We start from the raw sequence: 24,155 nt of genomic DNA, 5'->3' as shown, positions 1-24,155 counted from the left end.
TGCAAGGAAATTTGTCTGTGGTACTGCATCATGACCGTCCAGTATTTGCTGAAAACCCTGTACTGTCAAGGGATTTTTATATCCATTAAAATTTAAGGAACATAAGATATTTCTTGTCAGACCATATACTATACCAGTAACCGACAAGGAAAGAGAGATGAAGCAAAAACTGAGAAAATGTTGCAGCTATGGGTGACTGAACCTGCTGCCAGTACTTATAATAGTCTGTTGCTAGTTGTGCTAGAGGGATGTGGCATGAGGTTGGTGTTGGATTTCAGGCAAATTAATACAATTGTTGCACCATAAAATGATAAACCACTGACATTAGATGACTTACTGCAAACTGATCTCAGACATAGCTACAGATTGAGCAGCATCCTTCACATTGGAAGTTCAAAGATTATCATGTTATGGCAGTCGCTATTTGTTTTGCAAGCTACTTTTCAGATTGAATAATGTCAGTTCCACTGCATTTATCAGAAGTTTCAATAGCATTCTTCAACTAGATTTAAAAAGACAATGACAACCTAGACTGTGTCTTACTTGCAGAAGAGAGGTTGAAATGTAACAATATCCACTAAATGGGTTCAGAATGAGGGAGGGGATTAGAGGAATCCCTTTCACCTTTGATCCCTTCTGCTTGCCCTTTGTCCTTTTGTGCTCTTGTAGTTCATACTGAGGAGTGTCAGAGCAGCCATTTGGAACTGAAGAGGAGTGTGTCACTCTGAAGCCTGCTGGCTGTTTGATGACAACTCCACACTACTAGTTTTTGTATGTCCATCCTTGTGATTGAAGGTTTGAGGGACTTTAGCCTACCTTTAGTGATGGTAGTGAAGCTCTGATGTGGGTCATGCTTTTCTTTTCTTTGTGATACAGTTGAGCACAAGCAATAACCTTCATGGCCTGCAGTCTACTGGCCACTGGTTGCCCAGTATTCATTTCTGATGGCTGAGAAACGACCAGTAACACCCAGTCCCATGTGCAGAGAGATGTGGAGCGAGTTACAGGAAAGGGGTAAAACCTGATCTGGGGAATTTGGACAGCAGTCGCTCAATTAAGAAGACTGTCAATGCACCAGTAATGACAGATTTTCAGACAGTGTTTCGTGTGTTTACATTTTGCAGCATGCATTGGAGCCGTAGTGGTTACAAAGCTAAGTACTGACAAACTTATTTGTGCACTGTTATACAGTTATTAAATTTAATAGTTTTCAGCAGTGTTTCATGCTGTTTGTGGAGAAAAAACGATTTAAAACATTCACTCGCTGTGTTTTTTAGAGTTTTCTTTGCATTGAAATTGTTTAGTAAATTTCGTGCTCTAGTTTTCAGCTGTTGTTTCTTATTGTTTTTAGTGAAATATTTCAGTAAAATTTTCATTCTCTGTTTTAACTTTGTTGAGTGTTCCAGTGGCCGTTTGAATTTTTTGGTTTTAGCTAATAATTTTGTGAAGCATTGTTGGTATTGGTATTAGCTGTGGTGTAGTAGTAGTATTAATACAAGAATTTTGAGACCACTATTATTAGTTCTATAAATAGTTCTACTGGTGTGACTGAACTTTGGTAACATAGATGTATATTTTTTTTAGTAACTGTGAAATTTTACCATGAGTGAGAAGTGTGGGCTCTGTCATAGGTTTGTGAGTAGTGGGTTAAGGTGTGGGATTTGTTCAAAGTATTTTCATTGGTAGGAATGTCGTGGGGAAGCCAGTGGGCATTCTAGCGAGATCCTCTCCTGGGAATGCTGAATCTGTAGTAGAAATAAGTTGATAGAGGAGCAGGAGCGTAAGAAGTGTGCCCTTCAGGTGCAGTTACAATGTGCAAAGGAGGAGCTAGATAGGTTGAGGAGGGTGAATGATGGTGGGGAATGGGAACTAGCAATTGGCAAGAAGGCAGTTAGGAAGAGGAGGTATTCAGACAGTCATACTTTGTGTATACGCAATAGATTTGACCAAACATGCAGCAGTCCTCAGCAGTTAGGAGGCCTAGGTCAGTTGCAAAGCCTAACAGAAAGAAGAGGGTTCTGCTGCTAGGTAGTTCCCATGGTAGAGGTGTGAGCCAGCAGTTGCAGGAAGTGTTGGGAAGTGAGTACCAGGCACCAGCTTTGTGAAGCCTGTTGCAGGATTGGCTCAAGTAACGAACAACATAGGGGAGTTATGTAGGAATTTTACAAAGGAGGATCAGGTAGTGATAGTGGCTGGAGCAGGGAACAGTCTTGATAGGACGGGGAATATGATGTGGGTGGTGACCTGGTAATGATAGCTACTCAAACTGGAGGCACTAATGTGCATTTTGTGCAACTGTTTCAGCATCATGATCAGCTTCATCTTAATGCAGCTTTTAGGTGCATTAACATGGGGCTGGGGAGGATGCTGATGGCAGAGGGCATGGGTCACATCTCGGTGGTGCCAGTTGGGTTTATCAGTACATCGGGTTTCCCTGAGCATGGCCTGCACGTCAATAGGTATGGGAAGGGGAGGCTGGCAAAGCTTTTAGGTGACAGTGTAGTGGATGATGGTGATGGTGGTGGTGGTGGTGGTGGTGGTGGTGGTGGTGGCGGTGGCAGTGGGATCACCCATGGAAAAATTCCTGTAGTAGTTGGTGTTAAGAGCTGCATCTTTTTTTGGATGGATGTCAGCTGATAGGTATACCTGCTTAAAGGAAGCCCTCTAACTACGAGCTCACCTTCAGAGGATTGAATGTTTCCAAGTAGAGAAGGAATTAGCATATTTCAACAAAATATAAGTGGTATTAGAGATAAAGTTAGTGAACTGCTCATAGATGTTGACTCTGAAATTATTGATATATCAGAGCACCACTTAAATAATTTGACAATTCAGAGGCAACCTTCACTGGGATACAGATTAGCTGGCTGTTTTCCACGGAGTTCCTTACAGGGTGGGGGAGTGGCTATATACGTAAAAGCAGTATTCCATTTGAGTCCATAGATGTATCATGGCACTGCACTGAACAGATATTTGAACGTTGTGCATGGGCAGTTGAACTAAGCGAAACTAAACTTCTAATTGTTGTTGTTTATAGGTCCCCTAGATCAGGCTTCAGAGCATTTGTGTTCAAGCTAGAGAGGGTACTTGATTCACTTTGTAGGAAGTACCAGAAATTAGTTGTATGTGGTGACTTCAATATAAATTTTGTATATGAATGTGCAAGAAAAAGGATGTTGGTAGATCTCATAAATTCATATGATCTGATGCAAACAGTGTTTTTTTCCAACTAGGGTGCAGGAGAACAGTAGAACAGCCACAGACAATATTTTTACTCATTCTTCATTACTAGATGGGTGTTCTGTTAGTAAAAGGGTGAATGGCCTTTCAGACCATGATGCACAAATTTTAATACTAAAAGGCTATAGAACTCAAACACATGTCACATTCAATTACAAAATATGTAGGAAAGTTACTCCAACAACAAAAGAGAGTTTTTTAAACCTTGTCAAGGAACAAGAGTGGCAGGATGTTTATAGCGCCGATAACATAGATGATAACTACAATGCTTTCCTTAACACATTTCTCATACTCTTTGAGAGTTGCTTTCCATTATAACATTCTAAATGGGGTACTAGCAGGAACAGGCAGCCCGGGTGGCTGACTAGTGGGATAAGGATATCTTGTAGAACGAAGCGGGAATGACATCAAATTGTTAGAAGTAGTCACAATCAAGCTGCAGTATCCCATTACACACATTATTGTAAGGTGCTTAAAAATTTTATTAGGAAGGTAAAAAGTATGTGGTATGCAAATATAATATGTAATTCAAAGGAAAAAAAATAAAACCATATGGTCGGTTGTGTAGGAAGTGTCTGGTCAGCAGCACAAGGTCAACGACATAAAGTCAGTTCGCAGTAGAAATATTTCTGTTCTGATAAATCAGATATATGTACAGTATTTAACAATCATTTCCTGAGCATTGCTGGTGAATTAAATAAAACTTTAGTTTCTACAGGGAATTTCTTGGCAAATGCCTTTCCGAGATTGATGTCTGAAATATTCCTCTGTGATTCAGACAAGAGGGAGATTGAGTCAATAATTAAATCACTGAAGACTAAGGACTCTCATGGTTATGATGCGAGTGCCTAGCAAAATATTAAAGTACAGTGCTGCACATGTTAGCCCTGTAGTTAGTGATATTTGTAACTTTTCCTTTAGGAATGTTGAGTTTCCTGAGTGAATAAAGTACTCGGTGGTAAAGCCACATTATAAAAAGGGAGAAGGGATAATGTAGACAATTCTAGGCCTCTTTCTATGCAATCAGTGTTTGCTGAAGTTATTGAAAGGCCTGTGTGTGTAAGGATAATTGATCATTTTATATCACACGATTTGCTATCAAATGTACAGTTCGGCTTTAGAAGTCATTTAACAACTGAATATACTATATTCTTGTTTCTCTGTGAGGTACTGGATGAGTTAAGCAAAAGGTTTCGAATGCTAGGCATATTTTTGATTTAACTTAGGCATTTGCTTGTGTTGATCACAAAATATTGCTCCAGAAGTTGGACCATTGCGGGATACGGGGAGTAGCTCACAATTGGTTCACCTGTTACTTTAGCAACAGACAGCAAAAGGTCATTATTCACAATGTTGAGAGTGGCTGTGACGTGGGGTCTCAGTTGGGTACTGTCAATCAAGCGTGGGAGGGGCGGGGGGGGGGGGGGGGGGGGGGGGATCAGCAGAGTTTTGGCACTGATGTGCTTGCCACTAAAATGCATTTGCACATCTGACAACATGGTGGAAAGAATGCAGCAAATGTTTGAGTGCAGTCCACGAAAGTCTATTTGTCGTGTAAGCAGGGAATCGTCAGTGCCTCATATGACTATCAAGTGAGTGTTAAGGCATCATTTGCTCTATACACTGGCACAACAATGTACACCAATTTCTCAATGACACTTTGCCTCAATGCTAGAGAGGGTGCACGAGGCGCTGCTCTGCGTTCGTGGCCTAAGATTGCCAGATGTGACCCCATGCAATTTTTTTCTTGTGGTGATATGTGAAGGGAAACATTTTCATCTTCTGTTTACCTTGTGAAAAAGAAGACATGGAGAACAGAATAACAGATGCCATAACTTCTTTAAAAGCAGATACATTGTATAATGTTCATGAATTTAGCTATTGTATAGGTGTTGTTCGGGCTGCTGCTGGTGGACACATAGAGCATCTTTGATAGTGTAGCTACAACTTCAAGTGTTTGTGAGTATTTTGCAACCTGTCCAATGTTTGTAGTATGTTTTTATTGATAAATATGGAGGTTTGAAATCAGGTCATTATTTTTGAAACACCCTATATAATGCCGTATATCATAAGTGAATGAAAATAAACAAAGTAGAATAATTTTTTTGTTCGACTATCACTTATTGCAGATATTGTTCTAGTAGTAAATATAGCAGTACTCAGTTTTTGAACAAGACTCTGAACATGGGATTTCTGTCATAACATACCATCTATCTAGAACCCTGGAATTTTTATTGTTCAGACTCACTGATCACATGCCCATTTTGTTTAAACAAGTTGAATTGCATGATAAAAACTGTAAAAAAAATGGATGTCACTGAGATTAAGCATCACTTTATTTTCTACAAGCCATGAACTTATGACTATTTGATAGAATGTCCATGTTGCAATCTACATCCTTTACTGTCAAGCTAGTGTCATCACCAAACAGAAATATTTTAGATTCATCTGTCATATTAGAAGGCATGATATGTCTGTGGCTGACTAGTGGGATAAGGATATAATGTAGAACAAAGTGGAAATCATATCAAAATGTTAGAAGTATTCCCATTACATGCAGTATTGTAAGGTGCTTAAAATGTTATTAAGAAGACAAAGTGTATATGGTATGCAAAGAGAACAGCTAATTCACAAGATAAAATTAAAACCATGTGGTCAGTTGTGAAGGAAGAGTCTGGTCAGCAGCACAAGGTTGATGATATAAAAGCAGTTCGCAGTAAAAATATTTCTGTTACTGATAAATCAGATATATGTACAGTATTTCACAATCATTTTCTGAGCATTGCTGGTGATATAAATAAAAATTTAGCTTCTACAGGGAATCATATAACTCTCTTGGCAAATGCCTTTCCGAGATTGGTGTCTGAAATACTCCTCTGTGATATAGATGGGGGAGATTGAGTCAATAATTAAATCACTGAAGACTAAGGACTCTCGTGGTTATGACGTGAGTGCCTAGCAGAATATTAAAGTACTGTGCTGCACATGTTAGCCCTGTATTTAGCCATATTTGTAATTTTTCCTTTAGGAATTGCCAGTTTCCTGAACAATTAAAGTACTCAGTAATAAAGCTGCTTTATAAAAGGGGAGAAAGGGATAATGTAGAGATTGTAGACCTGTTTCTATGCCATCAGTGTTTCCTAAAGTTATTGAAAAAGCTATGCATGTAAGGATAATTGATCATTTTATATCACACAATTTGCTATCAAATGTACAGTTCGGCTTTGTAAGTCACTTAACAACTGAAAATATTATAGTCTCTTTTCTCTGTAAGGTACTGGATGGGTTAAACAACAGGTTTCAAACACTAGGTATATTTTTTTGACTTAACTAAGGTGTTTGAGTTGGGTTATTTTGGGGGAAGAGAACAGACAGTGAGATCATCTGTCTCATTGGATTAGGAAAGGACGGGGAAGGGAGTTGGCCATGCCCTTTCGTAGGAACCATCCCAGCATTTGCTGGGAGCAATTTAGGGAAATCACAGAAAACCTAAATTAGGATGGCTGGACACGAGATTGAACCGTCATCCTCCCAAATGCAAGTCCAGCGTGCTGCGCCATTAACTAAGGCGTTTGATCACAAAATATTGCTCCAGAAGTTGGACTATTACAGAATACGGGGAGTAGCTCACACTTGGTTCACCTCTTACTTTAGCAACAGACAGCAAAAGCTCATTATTCACAATGTTGAGAATAGCTGTGATGTGGGGTCTGAGTGGGGTACAGTCAAGTGGAGGGGGGGGGGGGGGGGGTACCCCAGGAATCAGTTTTGGGGCCCCTCCTGTTCCTTTTCTATGTAAATGATATGCCCTCTAGTATTACGGGGTAACTAAAATATTTCTGTTTGCTGATGACACTAGCTTGGTAGTAAAGGATGTTGTGTGCAACATTGGCTCAATTTCAAATAGTGCAGTTCATGACCTAAGTTCATAGCTTGTCGAAAATAAACTCATGCTAAATCACAGTAAGACTCAGTTTTTACAGTTTCTAACACACAATTCAACAAAACCTTACATGTTAATTTCACAGAATGGGCATAGGATTAGTGAAACTGAACAGTTCAAATTTATAGGTGTTAGATAATAAGCTGCTGTAAAAAGCCACATTCAGGATCTTGTTCAAAGACTTAATGCTGCCATTTTTACTATTCAAATGGTATCTGAAGTGAGTGATCGTTCGACATGAAAATTAGTCTACTTTGCTGATTTTCATTCGCTTATGTCGTATGGTATTATATTTTGGGGTAACTCTTCCCATTCTAAAAGGATATTTTTGGCTCAGGACAGGCAGTTTGGGCAATATGTGGTATAAGTTCATGAACCTCTTGTCAACCCCTGTTCACGAGTCTGGTTATTTTGACATTGTCCTCTCAACATATATGTATTCCTTATTCTTGTTAACAATATTAGCTTATTCCCAAGAATAAGCAGCTTTCACTCAGTTAACACTCGGCAGAAAACAAACCTGCATTTGTAAGGACTTCTGTAACTCTTGTGCAGAAAGGTGTGCAGTATACTGCTGCATCCATTTTCAAAAAGCTACCACTTGAATTCAAAAGTATTAGCAGTAATCCACACACTTTCAAATCAAAACTAAAGAGTTTCCTCATAGGTCATGCCTTCTATTCTTTCAAGGAGTTCCTTGAAAAGCCGGCCGGTGTAGCCGAGCGGTTCTAGGCGCTTCAGTCTGGAACCGCGTAACCGCTGGTGTCGCAGGTTCGAATCCTGCCTCAGGCATGGCTGTGTGTGATGTCCTTAGGTTAGTTAGGTTTAAGTAGTTCTAAGTTCTAGGGGACTGTTGACCTCAGCTGTTAAGTCCCATAGTGCTCAGAGCCATTTGAACCAGTTCCTTGAAAAATTAAGCTGGTTCTTGTTGTATTGTTGATGGCATTTACTTAAATTTGTGGACTGACTTTTTTCAGGTTCATAAACATTTATTTTTATCTGTTATTACTTTTATGTTGTAATTTCATGTACTGACATGTTCCATGACCTTGGAGATTAGCTCCTCAATCACAGCTATTAAAAATTTGACAATAAATAACAGTCAAATAATAAATCACAGAAAAATGAATTGCAGCAGCATGAGGACAGAAGGCACACCACAACAGCATGTGTCCCTGCACTACAACAGAGTCATTAGGTCCCCTGGGGGGTTAAATGGAAACTGTGGCTCTTTCAACAGTGATGCACCACAAACAGATGTGTCCTCTGATTTAAATAGTCATGTGATGAAGCTGCACATGGAGTGCATCACATCCAGCAACTCTCTCATCCAAGGGCTCATAAGTGTCTCAATAAAAGATGACATTGTAACTCACAAGGGAGACAGCATATTGTACAATACTGTAGTTTCTCACAAGTGTCATACTGAAGTACAGCAACACATAATGTATCTCTGTTGAAAGTTTGTGGAGATGCACAGAGTCTATGAATCAATGAAAACTAGTTATGAAAGAATCAGTGCAAATGGGATTTGTGGGTAGATTAAAATGAGATTACTTACAGTTAACAATGTTTTGCAAGGTAGAAATAAGAAGCCACAATACTAAAAACTAGTTTTTATTGTGAATACATGCAATTTACTATACAAACTGCCGCCAGAATTGAGAAATACATAGGACCATGAAGTGCTTATATGATAATGATAAAATAATAGTTTTACAGCAATAAGGTATGGCAAGTGGGAACAGTAATAATATGAACTTTCGTCTGTATGCTAAGTGATCTTGGCTTGTGCCTGAATGTGGAACTGGTGCTGTATGCACAAGTTCAACAAAGGAGACAGGGAGATAAAAATTAACTTTTATTTTGCGCTTCCTTTCCATCAGAATAAAAATAATGAATATCACCTTAGACAAACTATTGGTTACAAGTCGACATTCAACATTTTTTTTTTTTTTTTTTTTTTTCTCCTACTGTCACAGTAGAAGACTGAACAATATTTCAGTTAATGCTACCACACAATATTATGCCTTAGAAAGTAAGTTAGCATAACATGACTTTGTGAAAAAGTATCAAAGGAACATCTTTGGTTTCATATGTTGTTAAATTCCTACTGTGCTCAAAATGAAACGCACATCCACAGAACGTGATATGAGCAACACACTGATTTTTGTTATCTTCGAATCAAATGCCTATTCTGTGCAGAAATTGCCATTTTCCTACACAGACAGTGCAATTTCTGTGTAGAAGGAAATCTACACTGTCATTCACATTGATTGCTCATTTCTTTTTCTTTCTTTTTTTCTCATTCATTTTCCCTTCACTCAGTCATCTTAAAAATGGTTCAAATGGCTCTGAGCACTATGGGACTCAACATCTTAGGTCATAAGTCCCCTAGAACTTAGAACTACTTAAACCTAACTAACCTAAGGACATCACACACACCCATGCCCGAGGCAGGATTCGAACCTGCGACCGTAGCAGTCCCGCGGTTCCGGACTGCAGCACCAGAACCGCTAGACCACTGCGGCCGGCTCAGTCATCTTAACTTTTGGCACTAGTGTCATAAAAGTTGCACACTAGTCCCATTAAGTCTATAAATGGAGTAACTGCATGCAATATAATTTGTAAAAATGAAAGTACAATGCTCACCTCAAAAAATTTAACAAAAGCACTGCATTTATATAATGCAGAGTGCTGAGATGCAAATTCCAACAATGACTCTGCACACTTCCTCCTTTCCTCAATGACATCATCTTCAAACCTGTAAATAAAGACTGAAAATCTTTCTGTGAAAATATTTAAACTGACGGATTTAATGAGAAAAAAGTAATACACACCGTCCAAAAAATTTTGCTTTCACAAATGGTGGAAAAGTGTCCTTCAGATACAGCTTTTTATGTTTTATCTGCAGTTGGTTATGAAGTTTCTTGAAGTCATTGTATCTCTTCCATACAACTGTCTTTGCCAATGCCTCAGGAGATGACTCTGCATATACCTATTTTTTTTAAATAAATAAATAAAATGAGAAACTATTTACACATTTAAACAAAATACCAATGAAAGAATAAAATATTCAACAATCTAAATTTCCTTAATACATACTTTTTACAGCATTTTAAGAAGAGAGAGAGAGAGAGAGAGAGAGAGAGAGAGAGAGAGAGAGAGAGAGATGATGCGCCATGAAGGAATTATCTGAATTGGACAGAAATCTGTAGATATGCTGTACATGTACAGACAAACAAAATTCAGAAAAATTGGACAATTTATTAAAGAGAAAGGGCTTCATAAATAACAGACAACACTTTGATCCACCTCTGGCCCTTATGCAAGCAGTTATTTGGTTTGGCATTGACCAATAGTGTTATTGGATATCCTCCTGAGAGACGTCATGCCACATTCTGTCCAATTGGCATGTTAAATAGTCAGAATCCTGAACTGGTTGGAGGGCCCTGCCCATAATGCTCTAAATGATCTCAGCTGGGGAGAGATATGACGAGTTTTACTGGGCAAGGTACGGTTTGGCAAGCATGAAGGCAAGCAGTAGAAACTCTCACCATGTGTGGGCATCATTATCTTGCTGAAATGTAAACACATAATGGCTTGCCATTAAGGCCAACAAAATGAGGCATAGAATACTGTTAATGTACCGCTGTGCTGTAAGGGTGCCACAGATGATGTGCAGAGGGGTCCTGACATGAAAAAAAGGCTTCCCAGATCATTATTTCTAGCTGCTGAGCCATATGGCAACAACATCAGATTAGTATCCCAATGTTGTCCAGGGCATCTCCAGACAAATCTTCAGCCTGGAATCTCATTGACTGGAGTAGAAATTCCTTCAGTGATGAGAGCCCTGATAACCAGGGAAGGTGTGTCTGGAGATGCCCTGGTCAGTGGTGGGATACTAACTTGACCGTTGCCTGTCGTATGGCCCAACAGCCAGGAGTGATAGTCAGGGGTATCATTTCATTTCGTAGCAGAACTCCTTTGGTTGTCATCTGTGGCACCTTTGGTTGTAATCTGTGAAATTCTAACAGCACAGTGGTACACTGACAATATTTTATGCTCCATTTTATTGCCCTTTATGGCAAGCCTTCCAGTGCTTACATTTCAGCAAGATAATGGCTGCCCACACACACAGCGCAAGCTTCTACTACTTGTCTTCATGCTTGTTAGGAGCATTATTGGTAACACCTTCCTACCATCATGGTATTTTCATGATCTGACATGCCAACTGTCCATAATTTGGCACAATGTCACTCATTAGAACATCCAACAACTCTATCAAAAGTATGGCAAGCTGAATAATTGCTTGCATAAGGGCTAAAGGCGCATTATCGTGTTATTGACTTGCTCAATTTGTGGAGCTCTTTTTCTTGAATAAATCATCCAATTTTTCTGAAATTGTAATCATTTGTTTGTCTGTACGTCTACATCACGTCTACCAACTTCCATCCCATCCACATAATTCCTTTATGGTGTGGTTCTTTACAAAAAAAAAAAAAAAATAATTTAAAGAATCTTAGTGTGTATTTTGTTGTCAGTTGTGGTACAAAACAATCGGTATTTACAGATGAACAAGACTGATACTAAGAAGGTACAAGTGGTAGTCCAAAAATTACAGAACTATTGTTTTGTTTGTTTGCAGGTTAATTATTTTGTACTTTTCTTGGTCCCATTACATAGAAAAGCAGCTATGTGTACGGCACTCGACAAGTCGATTTATTTGTATACAAGTGAAGGTGAATTAAAAATAATGTACTCCATATTTTAAAATATTCTTAAATGAGTACAAGCAGTGACAGTGTAAATATGAGTTGCAAAATTTACAAAAGGTTTTGATATCAGTATTTGCTTTCTAGTTTTTGAGAATTTATCCTATGTGGGAAGTATAGTTTTGGTACAGGGCTCTGTTGATTTATGTAATACTTGTACATAAGTTTTATTGTGTCTAATAAAGTGATCACAGATTTCACAATTTTTTTCAAATCTATTTGGTTTAAAGAATACAGAAGTTTCAAATGAAGATATATGGCAAAGGAGAAATAACAGAGATTGTAAACAATGTTTTATCCTAATCTCAAGGTTTGCATCCATAATGATTCTAATGGCTCTTTTTTGCAGTTTGATGTTCTGATAGGTTCTTAAGTTTTACCAAAATGTGACCTCATATTTTAAGGTGAGAGTGAAAGTCAGTGTGAAATGCATTCTTTGGTATTCTCTCTTAACAACACTAGGATTTTAGTGAGCAAAAAGAAGATAGGAGGTCTTGCCCAGTTTTTCATAAAGGTACTGAATGTGTTTCTTTTTGCAGTCATAATCCAAAGAAATTGGTTTCTTTACTGTTAACATCTGGTGCATTATTTACAAAGAGAAATGCAATGTACATATCCTTGTTCAGAACATTGTGAAATTTTAAGTTGTTTTAATAATAAAAATATCACAAGGTAAGCTTTTGGCCAAAAGGCCTTCTGCAAAATTTAGACAAAACCCACACACACACACACACACACACACACACACACACACATGTTCATGCAAACGCAACTCTCACACACGACAGCTGTCTCAGTCTTGCCTCAGCAGCCAGACAGAGGTCATGTGTGTGAGAGTTGTGTTTGTGTGAATATGTGTTTGTTATGTTGCCTAATGCAGAAGGAAGACATTTCGCCAAAAGCTTATTTGTTTAGCGTCTTTTGTTGTGCCTCTCTCTTACTCAGTATCTCCACTACATGGTGAGCAGCAATCTATCCTTTTCATAATGTTATTGTTCCATCCTGGGTTTTCCACTGTTTAATAATAATAATAATAATAATAATAACAATAACATAAATTTTGAAACTTCCTGGCAGATTAAAACTGTGTGCCTGACCGAGACTCGAACTCGGGACCTTTGCCTTTCGCGGGCAAGTGTTCTACCATCTGAGCTACCGAAGCACGACTCACGCCCGGTACTCACAGCTTTACTTCTGCCAGTATCTCGTCTCCTACCTTCCAAACTTTACAAAAGCTCTCCTGTGAACCTTGCAGAACTAGCACTCCCGAAAGAAAGGATAGAGCGGAGACATGGCTTAGCCACAGCCTGGGGGATGTTTCCAGAATGAGATTTTCACTCTGCAGCGGAGTGTGCGCTGATATGAAACTTCCTAGCAGATTAAAACTGTGTGCCCGACCGAGACTCGAACTCGGGACCTTTGCCTTTCGCGGGCAAGTGCTCTACCATCTGAGCTACCGAAGCACGACTCACGCCCAGTACTCACAGCTTTACTTCTGCCAGTATCTCGTCTCCTACCTTCCAAACTTTACAGAAGCTCTCCTGCGAACCTTGCAGAACTAGCACTCCGCTGTATCCTTTCTTTCGGGAGTGCTAGTTCTGCAAGGTTCGCAGAAGAGCTTCTGTAAAGTTTGGAAGGTAGGAGACGAGATACTGGCAGAAGTAAAGCTGTGAGTACCGGGCATGAGTCGTGCTTCGGTAGCTCAGATGGTACAGAACTTGCACGCGAAAGGCAAAGGTCCCGAGTTCGAGTCTCAGTCGGGCACACAGTTTTAATCTGCCAGGAAGTTTCATATCAGCACACACTCTGCTGCAGAGTGAAAATCTCATTCTGGAAACATAAATTTTGTTCAACATCAAATGATACAAGAATAATTTTTCTAAATTTGTCATCTACAAACAAGTGAATCCATTTATGTTCCTTTTTTTCCCCAGGAAACTGTGATATGACAAGATAGATTTACAAGTAATTTACTTATAGATGAGGCCTGCTTTGAAGGTAGAGAGCATTTCACTTACATCTTTATGTAATTATCAGGTTTATAAATATTAAATTGCATGATTTGTAGTATCCAAAAGCACTTCTCTCCCATACAATTTTCCAACGATTTCTATTAAAATTAAATAGTTGCAGAACTAGCACTCCGCTGTATCCTTTCTTTCGGGAGTGCTAGTTCTGCAAGGTTCGCAGAAGAGCTTCTGTAAAGTTTGGAAGGTAGGAGACGAGATACTGGCAGAAGTAAAGCTGTGAGTACCGGGCATGAGTCGTGCTTCGGTAGCTCAGATGGTACAGAACTTGCACGCGAAAGGCAAAGGTCCCGAGTTCGAGTCTCAGTCGGGCACACAGTTTTAATCTGCCAGGAAGTTTCATATCAGCACACACTCTGCTGCAGAGTGAAAATCTCATTCTGGAAACATAAATTTTGTTCAACATCAAATGATACAAGAATAATTTTTCTAAATTTGTCATCTACAAACAAGTGAATCCATTTATGTTCCTTTTTTTCCCCAGGAAACTGTGATATGACAAGATAGATTTACAAGTAATTTACTTATAGATGAGGCCTGCTTTGAAGGTAGAGAGCATTTCACTTACATCTTTATGTAATTATCAGGTTTATAAATATTAAATTGCATGATTTGTAGTATCCAAAAGCACTTCTCTCCCATACAATTTTCCAACGATTTCTATTAAAATTAAATAGTTAAAAAATAATAATAAACATATGTTACAGCTGGGACTCAGAGGAAAATAAAAAGTGAGAATTCTGTAAATTGTGAATAGTTTATTGACAATTACATTTTTGAAATGGTTGTTTGTAGATAAAGATTACACCTCAGTAGTTGAAACATATTTTCATTCTTTATATTTAAAATATTTTGTTTTAATATCCTTTAAAGTTGGGACAGGACAGTATTACGCTTTGGACCACACTGAAATCTACATATGTAAATCCTGTTAGTTTTGCTTTAGAAAAACATAATTAATACCATACTTTATTTATGGTATTAAAAGTTGAACATTATTTTTTCCCAATTAAACATTTTCAGATGTTAAATACTTGACATAGCAAATCCACGATTAAACAAAACTCAGGCTCAGGCTCAAGAGATTCAGCTGTGGGATCTGGCCAAATCTTCATTTTCCCACTTGGATACATGCATCATAGATGACACTCCTACCCAGTTTTTTTCTAGTACAAGTGTATCATAATCTAATTCTTTCACATTTTTAAAAATTGTATCAGGATGAACAAGCACAACATATCCATGTTTTATATTCTGTCGGGTAGTATTGACCTCCGTATGTGCAATTTCATCATTGGCTAGTGGTAATATTCTGATCTTTTCACTAAAATTTGAGTCACTGATCTGACTTACACTTAAACAACCTTTTTCACTATTGCATTTAATATAATGTGCTCACTGTGAATGTGGAACTGATCAAATCTGTTCCCATCTTTTCTTTAGGTCTTCCTTACAATACCTCATAGTATCACTGTACACCATGATCAGTTCTATACTTTTAAGCACTTCCTGAGCATATTTAAGAAAAACTTTGAAGGGAACTGACAGTAAATTTTCAACTTTTTACAGCCAACTACACACTGAACTTAACGTTTCCTCCAGCACCATCAACAGCCCTTTTCCCATGGCTGGAAGCAAGAAAGACCCATTCTCCTGAGATGCCAAAATCTTCTAAAAGAAATAACAACCTGGATAAAGTACATCTGCTCTTAAATTGAGCAGTTGCTCCATTGAAAAAAAAGTTTTCACTTTTTCAAGACCAAAAAAAAGGGAAGAAAGAATTACATGTAGATACACCCAAACTGCTAATTTACCATGTTCCAAATCACCAGCTACAGCAGAACTTCTTATGCTGTTATTCAATCAACTGAAGTGAAAACAGTAAGTTAGTCGTGGGACCAGTGAGCAGTCTGGATCTCATCTTGAGAAATCAGTGAATAATTTTCTGCAAAGCCTACTTGCAAAAACTACTTCATTATTTATCAAATTTAATTTATTTTTTTCAAAGTTTCAAGCTTGGGACTTTTTGATGAAAACATGAGTTTTAAAGAAAGTTAGTCCCCCGAGACTTCTAGCACTAGCTGCCTCACTTTTGAGTGACAGCAAGATAACCTGTGTGATTTTCTTCCCATTGGCATAAAGTTGTAGACTTTTCCAATTCGCTTTCTTCAAAAATTGTTTGAAATGCACCTGCATCACAATACTCACAATGATCATTAATACAATCTTTACTTCCCGCATAACAATGCAGACAAGTTCATTGCAGCTTCTTGGAATATTTATTTCTTCTGTTAATGCACCAGAAATGATAAAAAGCAAAAACTGCAGTTCACATAATATTTACAAACACAGACACTGTGAGCCATTTGTTACTGTGGCAAAACGTGCTTAGGCTGTAATGAGAAGAATTTGTATTTCTTTACTTTATCTCTAAGGTTTTCTTAAATAGAAGTAGTGTGTGCTTCTGAAATAGGCACAAGGCATGGATGCAGGCCAGTAACTGTAATCTTGACTGAACATATGGCATGTTTTCCCGGTTCTCGATGACTAATAGATGAATATAATAGAGGGACACATTCCACGTGGGAAAAATATATCTAAAAACAAAGATGATGTAACTTACCAAATGAAAGAGTTGGTATGTTGATAGACACACAAACACACACACAAAATTCAAGCTTTCGCAACCCACGGTTGCTTCATCAGGAAAGAGGGAAGGAGAGGGAAAGACAAAAGGATGTGGGTTTTAAGGGAGAGGGTAAGGAGTCATTCCAATCCCGGGAGCAGAAAGACTTACCTTAGGGGGAAAAAAGGACAGGTATACACTCGCATACACACACATATCCATCCGCACATATAAAGACACAAGCAGACATATGTAAAGGCAACCGTGGGTTGCGAAAGCTTGAATTTTGTGTATGTGTGTCTATCAACATACCAACACTTTCGTTTGGTAAGTTACATCATCTTTGTTTTTAGATATATTGACTAATAGATGACTTTGATAGAAATTTATCATTTTCTCGTCTTTTTCTTTGCAACTTGTGATCATATTTATTTTTTTCTTTAAAAGTTTCTTTGCATCTGGCATCATATATCAAGGCTTTTAGGTAAAGCTCTCTCAACTTTTGTCACTGCTTTGCCTAATGATTGTGGATGTCAGTAAGCTTTGCTAGGAGATTCATTATCATTGATTTTAATCTGAGAGTGTTTCTTTCTTTCCCTTTTTCCTTTGACTGTTTGCTTCCTACGGCGTTCTTTTCACGATTAATTATCTGGTGCTCTCTTCTTTTGGCATTTCTCTGTTTTTCCTTCTTTACATACTCTTGAAGCCTCCCAGGATCTTGTTTCAGTAGCCTTCAGTACGCAGCCACACAAGACAATGAACTTATCTTTAAATATTAGAAGATTATTATTTTATTAATATTTATTGCCAATACTATTAAAATGAATTGTGATGTATTTGATTTTAGCAAAGAAGACACCAAACATAATAATCGAAAAATAATTGTTGTGGATTATTAGTCATTGTTTCTTGTTGTATTACGGTAGTAATAAAATTTTGGAAGGTCTTAATTTATAAATAACAAAAGGCTCACAAATGTTCTTCCTATAATCCAGTTTGGTTAGGTATTAATTACGAAAATTTAGACTTGGGAAACTTTGTGATCAATAATGGCTTCATAATAAAACTATTTGTTGTGTTTTGCTATGGTCTGAACAAAACACATCATGCAATAGAAAAACAGAGTAAGAAAACTGTCTCACTTTTCAAATTAATATCCAAATACTTTATTTCCTGTCTAACAATGCCAGCAATAAAAAGGAGGGAAAAATAAGCTGATCTCTTAACAGCTGAAGCTTAAACTACAATATACCAACTGTGCAAGTTTGCCATACCAAGAGCAATCAAAGTATCGCTAGTTTCAAACTAAATTTTGTAAACCTAAATAAAAAACTGATTACAGGCATAAACAATTCCATGCTTTCACTTTCATTTCATATATAACACGTAACATTCCGGCATAATCCACATTACTTCAGGCAGGGGGGTTACCTTCATAGTCTCAGGTGTTACAGATGTTATAGAATTCAGCATATGTTAAAATTTAGGAGTAAGTCCCCCCCCCCCCTCCAAAACGAATTCCTGTCACGAGATATAGGCCTCCAAAGATGACACTGCGAACACCATTCTGAAGGTGCAAATTTCGGAAAAAAATTTTAAAATTCTGTATCTCTGGAACAGTTCTAGATTTTTGTTGGGTCTTTTTTATTTGAAATATAATTGCATTCTGATTACAAAGAAATCCTCCATTTGGACTTATCTGTCAAAGTTCTTTTACTATAGCATTCTGAACATTTTTTTTATAATTTATAGAGAAAATTTTTTTTGTCAAAAATGCTGATCCATACAATTTTGATTTTTTTTTCTGTTGATTGGCACCAAGTAGTTGTATATTCCCTGAAAAGGGAAGCTTCCACTTTTAAGCTGGACAGGTTTTATTTTTAAAAAATCATTTTTTTAACTTTCAAGGGTAATGTATGTCTTCACTGAAGTTATTTCTTACTAATTTGTTTGTTACATTGTTTATATCTATTGTCTTTGTTGCAGTTATTTCTTACACTCTGTTGTAGTTTCTTGTCAGTTTCTTTGTTGTGGTTGTTCATTGCACGTTTCTGTACTGTAGTTGTTCAATGCTAATTTGTTTACTGAAGAGGCTTCTAAGAAATCTGAGACCATCCAGCAAGTTCTGTGGTTTGATGAGGAATTTACCAGTTGACAGAGTTGCAGTGTGTTTTGTGAAAAGGACTGTTTGAAACGTCTTCTGACTGGTGCCACAGGACAGTGAAGTGTGCTGACTATTTGCATATCCATAAAAGAGCGATATATATGACAATCAAAAAGCAGACTTCGTTCAGGTTGGGAATACATGTTCTCATTAGAAGACTCTGTTTCGAAGTGAAAATGTTTCCAGTGACGAATTTTTGTGTTCTAAATGTTTTGTCAAAATAACTACAATGATAGTATCTGAACAAGGTGAAGCCTCCCGTGGTGGAGATGACGCAGATTTTGCATCAATAGAGGAAGAATTAAATACCCTGAATCGATCAAGTACTGTCAGTCCTGTTAAAAAACTGTTATCAGTGAAGTTGAGTCATAAGCTCTATGCATCAAGAAAGTGCAGAGAAATTACTAAAGCTATGGATGAATACACTACAGCAAAACAGACCACACTCTTCAAAGAAGAAATTCCATCTTCAGAAGAAAATGAACCAAAGCACCCTTGCCCCTCTTGCCAGGAATTTTTCACGAATATCAATTCAGTTGTTGAATATTGTGCAAGTTTTAACTATTATTCAAGGGACATTTTCAAAGAAGACAATTCTGAACCACGTTCCATCAGTATCAAAGTACATGGTAGACAAATCAGGAAATGTGAGATCTGTAAAAGGAGTCTTTGGAAGACCAGATACCTATTATGGTCATCCTGTAGAAATAGCTCAAGTTCAAATAGTGCAGGCATTTTATCTGGAAGATAAATGGGACTGTTCTCGCGAGAGTGCCAACAAAAAAGACACTAGAACTCTAACAGTTGAAGGTCAAAAAGTTATGAAAGTGAAGAGGTTCATGACTCGCAGTATTAAAGAAACTTTTGCAGTTTATAAGAGCAACTATACAACTTCACATATTGGAAGATCATAATTTTATGCACTACGACCTAAGTGGGTAATTCCACACCCATCTACAGTGTCTGTTTATGTTTGTAATGCACGAATTTTGAACTTTGTTTGGTAACTTTGAAGAACTTACTGGAGCACATGACGTATGACACATCTGTTGGAAGTGTGAAGTCATTAGTAGTCTGTGACATAAAGCGAGAGAGTTGTTAGCTTCAAGAATGTGGTGACTGCCCTGGAAAGGGAGGACTGCCTTTACAGACACTTGTCTGGAAGACGTAGCAGATATCTCTGCAGAAATTACATATACGACATGGGAGTAAAATAAGCTAATTAAGAAAACTGTTACATTTGACAGTTTAACTGATGAACTTGGTAAATGGTCAATGAAAGCAGTAACACACTAGCATCTGAAATTGCAACAACAAAACATTGCAGAAGTAAAAGGGTGTGTACAGGCTGAAAAACTATGTTTAGTGTTTCACTGTGATTTTGCTGACAACTGGTCAGTAATTCTCTCACAAGAAGTACAAGGGAATCATTGGAGCAATGCCCAGGTTTCAATTTTTACAAGAGTGACATATTTTCAAAACAAGACCACAAGTGTTACAGTTATAAGTGATGACACAGGACATGCTTTGCAATGCGCAAAATTCTTCAACTGCAAACAGGGGCAGAGAAGATCATCATTATTTCTGATGGTGCTCCTAGTCATTTTAAAAATCATTACCAACTGTTTGAATTGAGTAAGTTGCTTGTGCCAACTGACTGGGTATACAGTGCTACTGGTCAATGGAAGGGGCCTTGTGATGGTGTAGGAGGACTGCTGAAGCACCATGCTACCCTCATTCTTTTGTCCAAAGAGGAAATCGAAGAATTCTGTGAGCAGAAAAAAGAAGAATGGTCTAACAAACTATTCCTGTGAAAGGAATTCAGAAGACACATTTTTAGATTCAAAGTGATGGGAAAACTCATATTGCATGCACTTTAAAGAGCAAGAAAGAAGAAATTTCGTTCATTCAGCCAACAGCTCAGAAACAGCAGGATAATATTCAAAACAAAAACCTGAGAAGGGCGATGTTTGTGGTATGTGTGTATGACTTTGTGACTGAGGGATTGCGGAGGTTATAGACACCAGTTATGAGTTAAACAAAATTGTAGTGAACTTTATGCTACCACATGGACCAGATGCTGGATATAGATTTCTTGCTGAAGGACAGCAACAGCGCTATCAATGCTCACTTCCAGTTTACAATGTTTTGAAGATTGTAAGTGCTCCAGTTCCTATTGGTTCAACAGGAAGGCATCACTCTATATCAAAGAAAGATATTGAAGCAGTGGAACACATTTTTAGTTCATTGACTGGCTAATTTAAATACAAAACAGAGTGCACAGAAGTTGTATAAATTGAAACCTTTTAAGTACCTGGACCTTTCACATACATTTTGAAACCATTTAAAATACTTGAAAAAGGAGTCCCTTACTCATCTTTTAAAACTAAAATTATGTTAAATAAAGCTACATTTTGATTTTTATGGGCCTGTTATGTGATATTACGTGGTAATATAACAGGTTTTAGGTACGGCAAAAATTTCAATTGTTTATAAAACCTGTTCAACCTAAAAGTGGAAGCTCTCCTTTTCAAGGAATGTAGAACTATATGGTACTAATCAACAGAAAAAAAAAATCAAAATTTTATGGATAGCCATTCTTAAAATAAAAATTTTCTCCAGAAATTTAAAAAAAAATGTTCAGAATGATACAGTAAAAGAACTTTTACAGGTAAGTCCAAGTGGAGGAATTCTTTGTAATCATGTAGCAATTAACTTACAAAAAAAAAAAAAAACAACAAAATATCTAGAACTGTTCCAGAAATGCAGCATTTTACTTTTTTTTTTTCTCTGAGCAGAAATTTTTTTTGGAGAAAACAACAAATTTGAGTTCCTTCCTTACTAACGCAATCCTTATAAAGTAGGCTGTTTGACACTTTAAACAACAACATCATTATAAGTTAATCAGAATTTCATTGCATCAATGTAACTTCTGTGACATGGTTCAAAAGTCATATATATCTAACCAGAAACAAGAAGTGTCAACAGGAAATAGCCTTGTATCATGTTGTCAATCATCATCTGACGGGAAGACAATCAACATGGCATTTTAATTGCAGTGTGGTCCACAGACAAAGCAAAAGTTTTGGATGACAAAGATTTGCCACACTAACAATCATTAGCTACATTTTATTTGGTGATGATAGCAATAGTTGTGCTATTTTGGCTGCGTGGCAATTTTCAAGTGACTCCATAACAATCTGCATAAGTTTTCAGGTAAAATATATTGTAAGAAAGTTCAATGCTATAAATCTGGACAAGTTTCAATATAACTATTTGCTCCCTTAAAGAACTGCATCATATAAATTTTACAAGCACAGTTGTTCTTATTTTTGAACACTTGAAAAGGCTCTTCAAATATGGATGATTAGATAAAAGAATTAGTTAAGAACAGACTGCAATGTGTGAAAGTGGAAACAGAATATATGATAAATGCTGAAGAGAAAGGGTCCAAGATACCACTGAAGGCCATAAAACCAGTAACATTATAAAAATATAAAGAGAAGCCACAGAAGATAATGATGAGATGAACTGTTAAGAAAAATGTGTTGAGAATGGTTGTCTCCTAAAAAGGATATACAAATCCAGCCAGTGGCCCAAAAGAGCGCCGTGGTGTAAATATCAGCGATGTCAGTATATATGACTACTCAGAAAAAGAAGTGAAATAGCAGGAAAATTATCAACTAAAGAATTATTTGCGTAATTTTGCACATGATAAAAACTTTATACCATGCTTAAGTTGTGTGAACAATGAACATAAATGAAGAACTGGAAATAGCTAATTAATTGCATTTAACTGCTCTTAAATCTGACACAAAAATTTATGGCTATGATGTTAATCGTAATGGTATCGGTGATTTCAGGAAGGGGTGGGCTTGGGCTATTGGGCTGTTAAAAAAAAATCTATTTGACAATGCCTTGAAACTTAACAGCCTCAGAAATGTTCTCATTATTGTCGTTTGTATTGAAATAGATTAAGAAAAGAACTTCGCTTACTGTAGCTAATTTGATACATAATTTCTGAACTCAGGCCCTCTTCCCCCAGTCCGAAATCCAGAATTCGACTCTGGATAATTATAAACAAATGAGTCTTTAAAATTTACATCAATAACATTAACTTGGGAGTTACCGATACAGATTTGATACCTAAATAATTTATGTAACGGGAACTTTCGACTCGCTTTACACCTTACAATTTTTGAACGTCTAAACCGACACTAACTGTACTCCCACTAGTTTGATCCTTTTCATATCAGGCCAACAGGTATGTCGTTAAAAAATTATGATACACTGTCTTTGTACAGTATACTAGCGTTGTATGTGCCAGCAGCATTGTACATGTGATGAGCGACATCAGTCAGTTAATATTTCCTGAAACTAATTAGCAGAGGTAGATTAAATATGCTTCTGAACTCATCGGAATAGTGGCTGCAGACATTAATCAAATTTCTGAAGGACTCTCAGACAACAATTTGAATCGATGGTAATTGGAATAATAATATGCATACTTACTATTGACGTTACTTTGTAAACGGTGAAACCTTTTTTATGTTTTCTCGGATCAGATACAATAAATTTTCTGATCCAGTTATCATGACTTGGTGTCATTATCGTCGCGTTCTTCAATCCATGAATCAACAGTCATCAATTGCTTGTGTATCTCTTCTTGAGAACTATGTAATCATTTTCATAAATATTACATAACAACACAGGCACAACACAGTCTACTCTGTTTACATGCCGCACCTAAACCCTTCAATACTTGACACCTTGCGTCAAAACAAAACGTCACATGCGCAAAATGTTATCTTTGGTATCCCAGCAATGAACAAACCTCTCTGACCTTTTTTAACACGAAACCATAGCAACCCCGTGTACATGGGGCTCCCAAGACCGGATTACGTAAACCGAATTCTCAGTGTCGCTTCTGGGTTGCCAAGGCAACTGGCTTGGATTGTCCAGTTACATCTTGTTTTCAGAATATTCGGTTAATATGGACTTATTGTGAAGTCAACGAGAAGCAGAAACATTAGACTGAACAAGAAGCTGTCTATCTGTAACATGTAAGTGAAGCGAAATTATGTTGATCTGCTGTTTTCCAGACGCCGTATTTAACTGTGCTAGCAAACCCACTTCAGACCACATGTAAACACGAGAGCGAAAAGCGGTTTTAAAAATTCAGTTTTCGTCTTTCGGAAGATGTGTCGCATGTAAACGTAATATACAGCCTTATACTGTACAAATTTGTCCTACAATTAGTACACAATAATAAAAGTAAATATTCTTACCGCACTCCAGGATACCGGTAGTGTTTAATTCAGACACTATGCATATATCGTTCGGAACAGAAGAAGTTATCAGCATGGGGACTCAGAAAAGT

The 24,155-nt window shown here is 37.3% G+C and overlaps 1 protein-coding gene across 2 annotated transcripts in view; it reads right to left on the bottom strand.

Moving 5' to 3' along the window:
- LOC126187600 (ribosomal protein S6 kinase delta-1) overlaps nucleotides 1-23,555 on the bottom strand; it is a 191,245-nt gene extending 167,690 nt beyond the window's left edge. For both annotated transcript variants that reach the window (XM_049928787.1, XM_049928788.1), the window contains exons 1-3: nucleotides 23,288-23,555; nucleotides 10,024-10,181; nucleotides 9,836-9,947 (exon numbers count right to left, since the gene is read on the bottom strand). In XM_049928787.1, the coding sequence (XP_049784744.1) occupies nucleotides 9,836-9,947; nucleotides 10,024-10,181; nucleotides 23,288-23,383 (366 nt within the window). In that variant the 5' untranslated portion in view covers nucleotides 23,384-23,555. The remainder of the gene's footprint in view (nucleotides 1-9,835; nucleotides 9,948-10,023; nucleotides 10,182-23,287) is intronic.
- Nucleotides 23,556-24,155: the final 600 nt, after the last annotated feature.

This window comes from Schistocerca cancellata, chromosome 5 (genome assembly GCF_023864275.1).
Source record: "Schistocerca cancellata isolate TAMUIC-IGC-003103 chromosome 5, iqSchCanc2.1, whole genome shotgun sequence".
Taxonomy (NCBI): Eukaryota; Metazoa; Arthropoda; class Insecta; order Orthoptera; family Acrididae; genus Schistocerca; species Schistocerca cancellata.
This window is presented reverse-complemented; position numbering and strand designations above follow the sequence as displayed.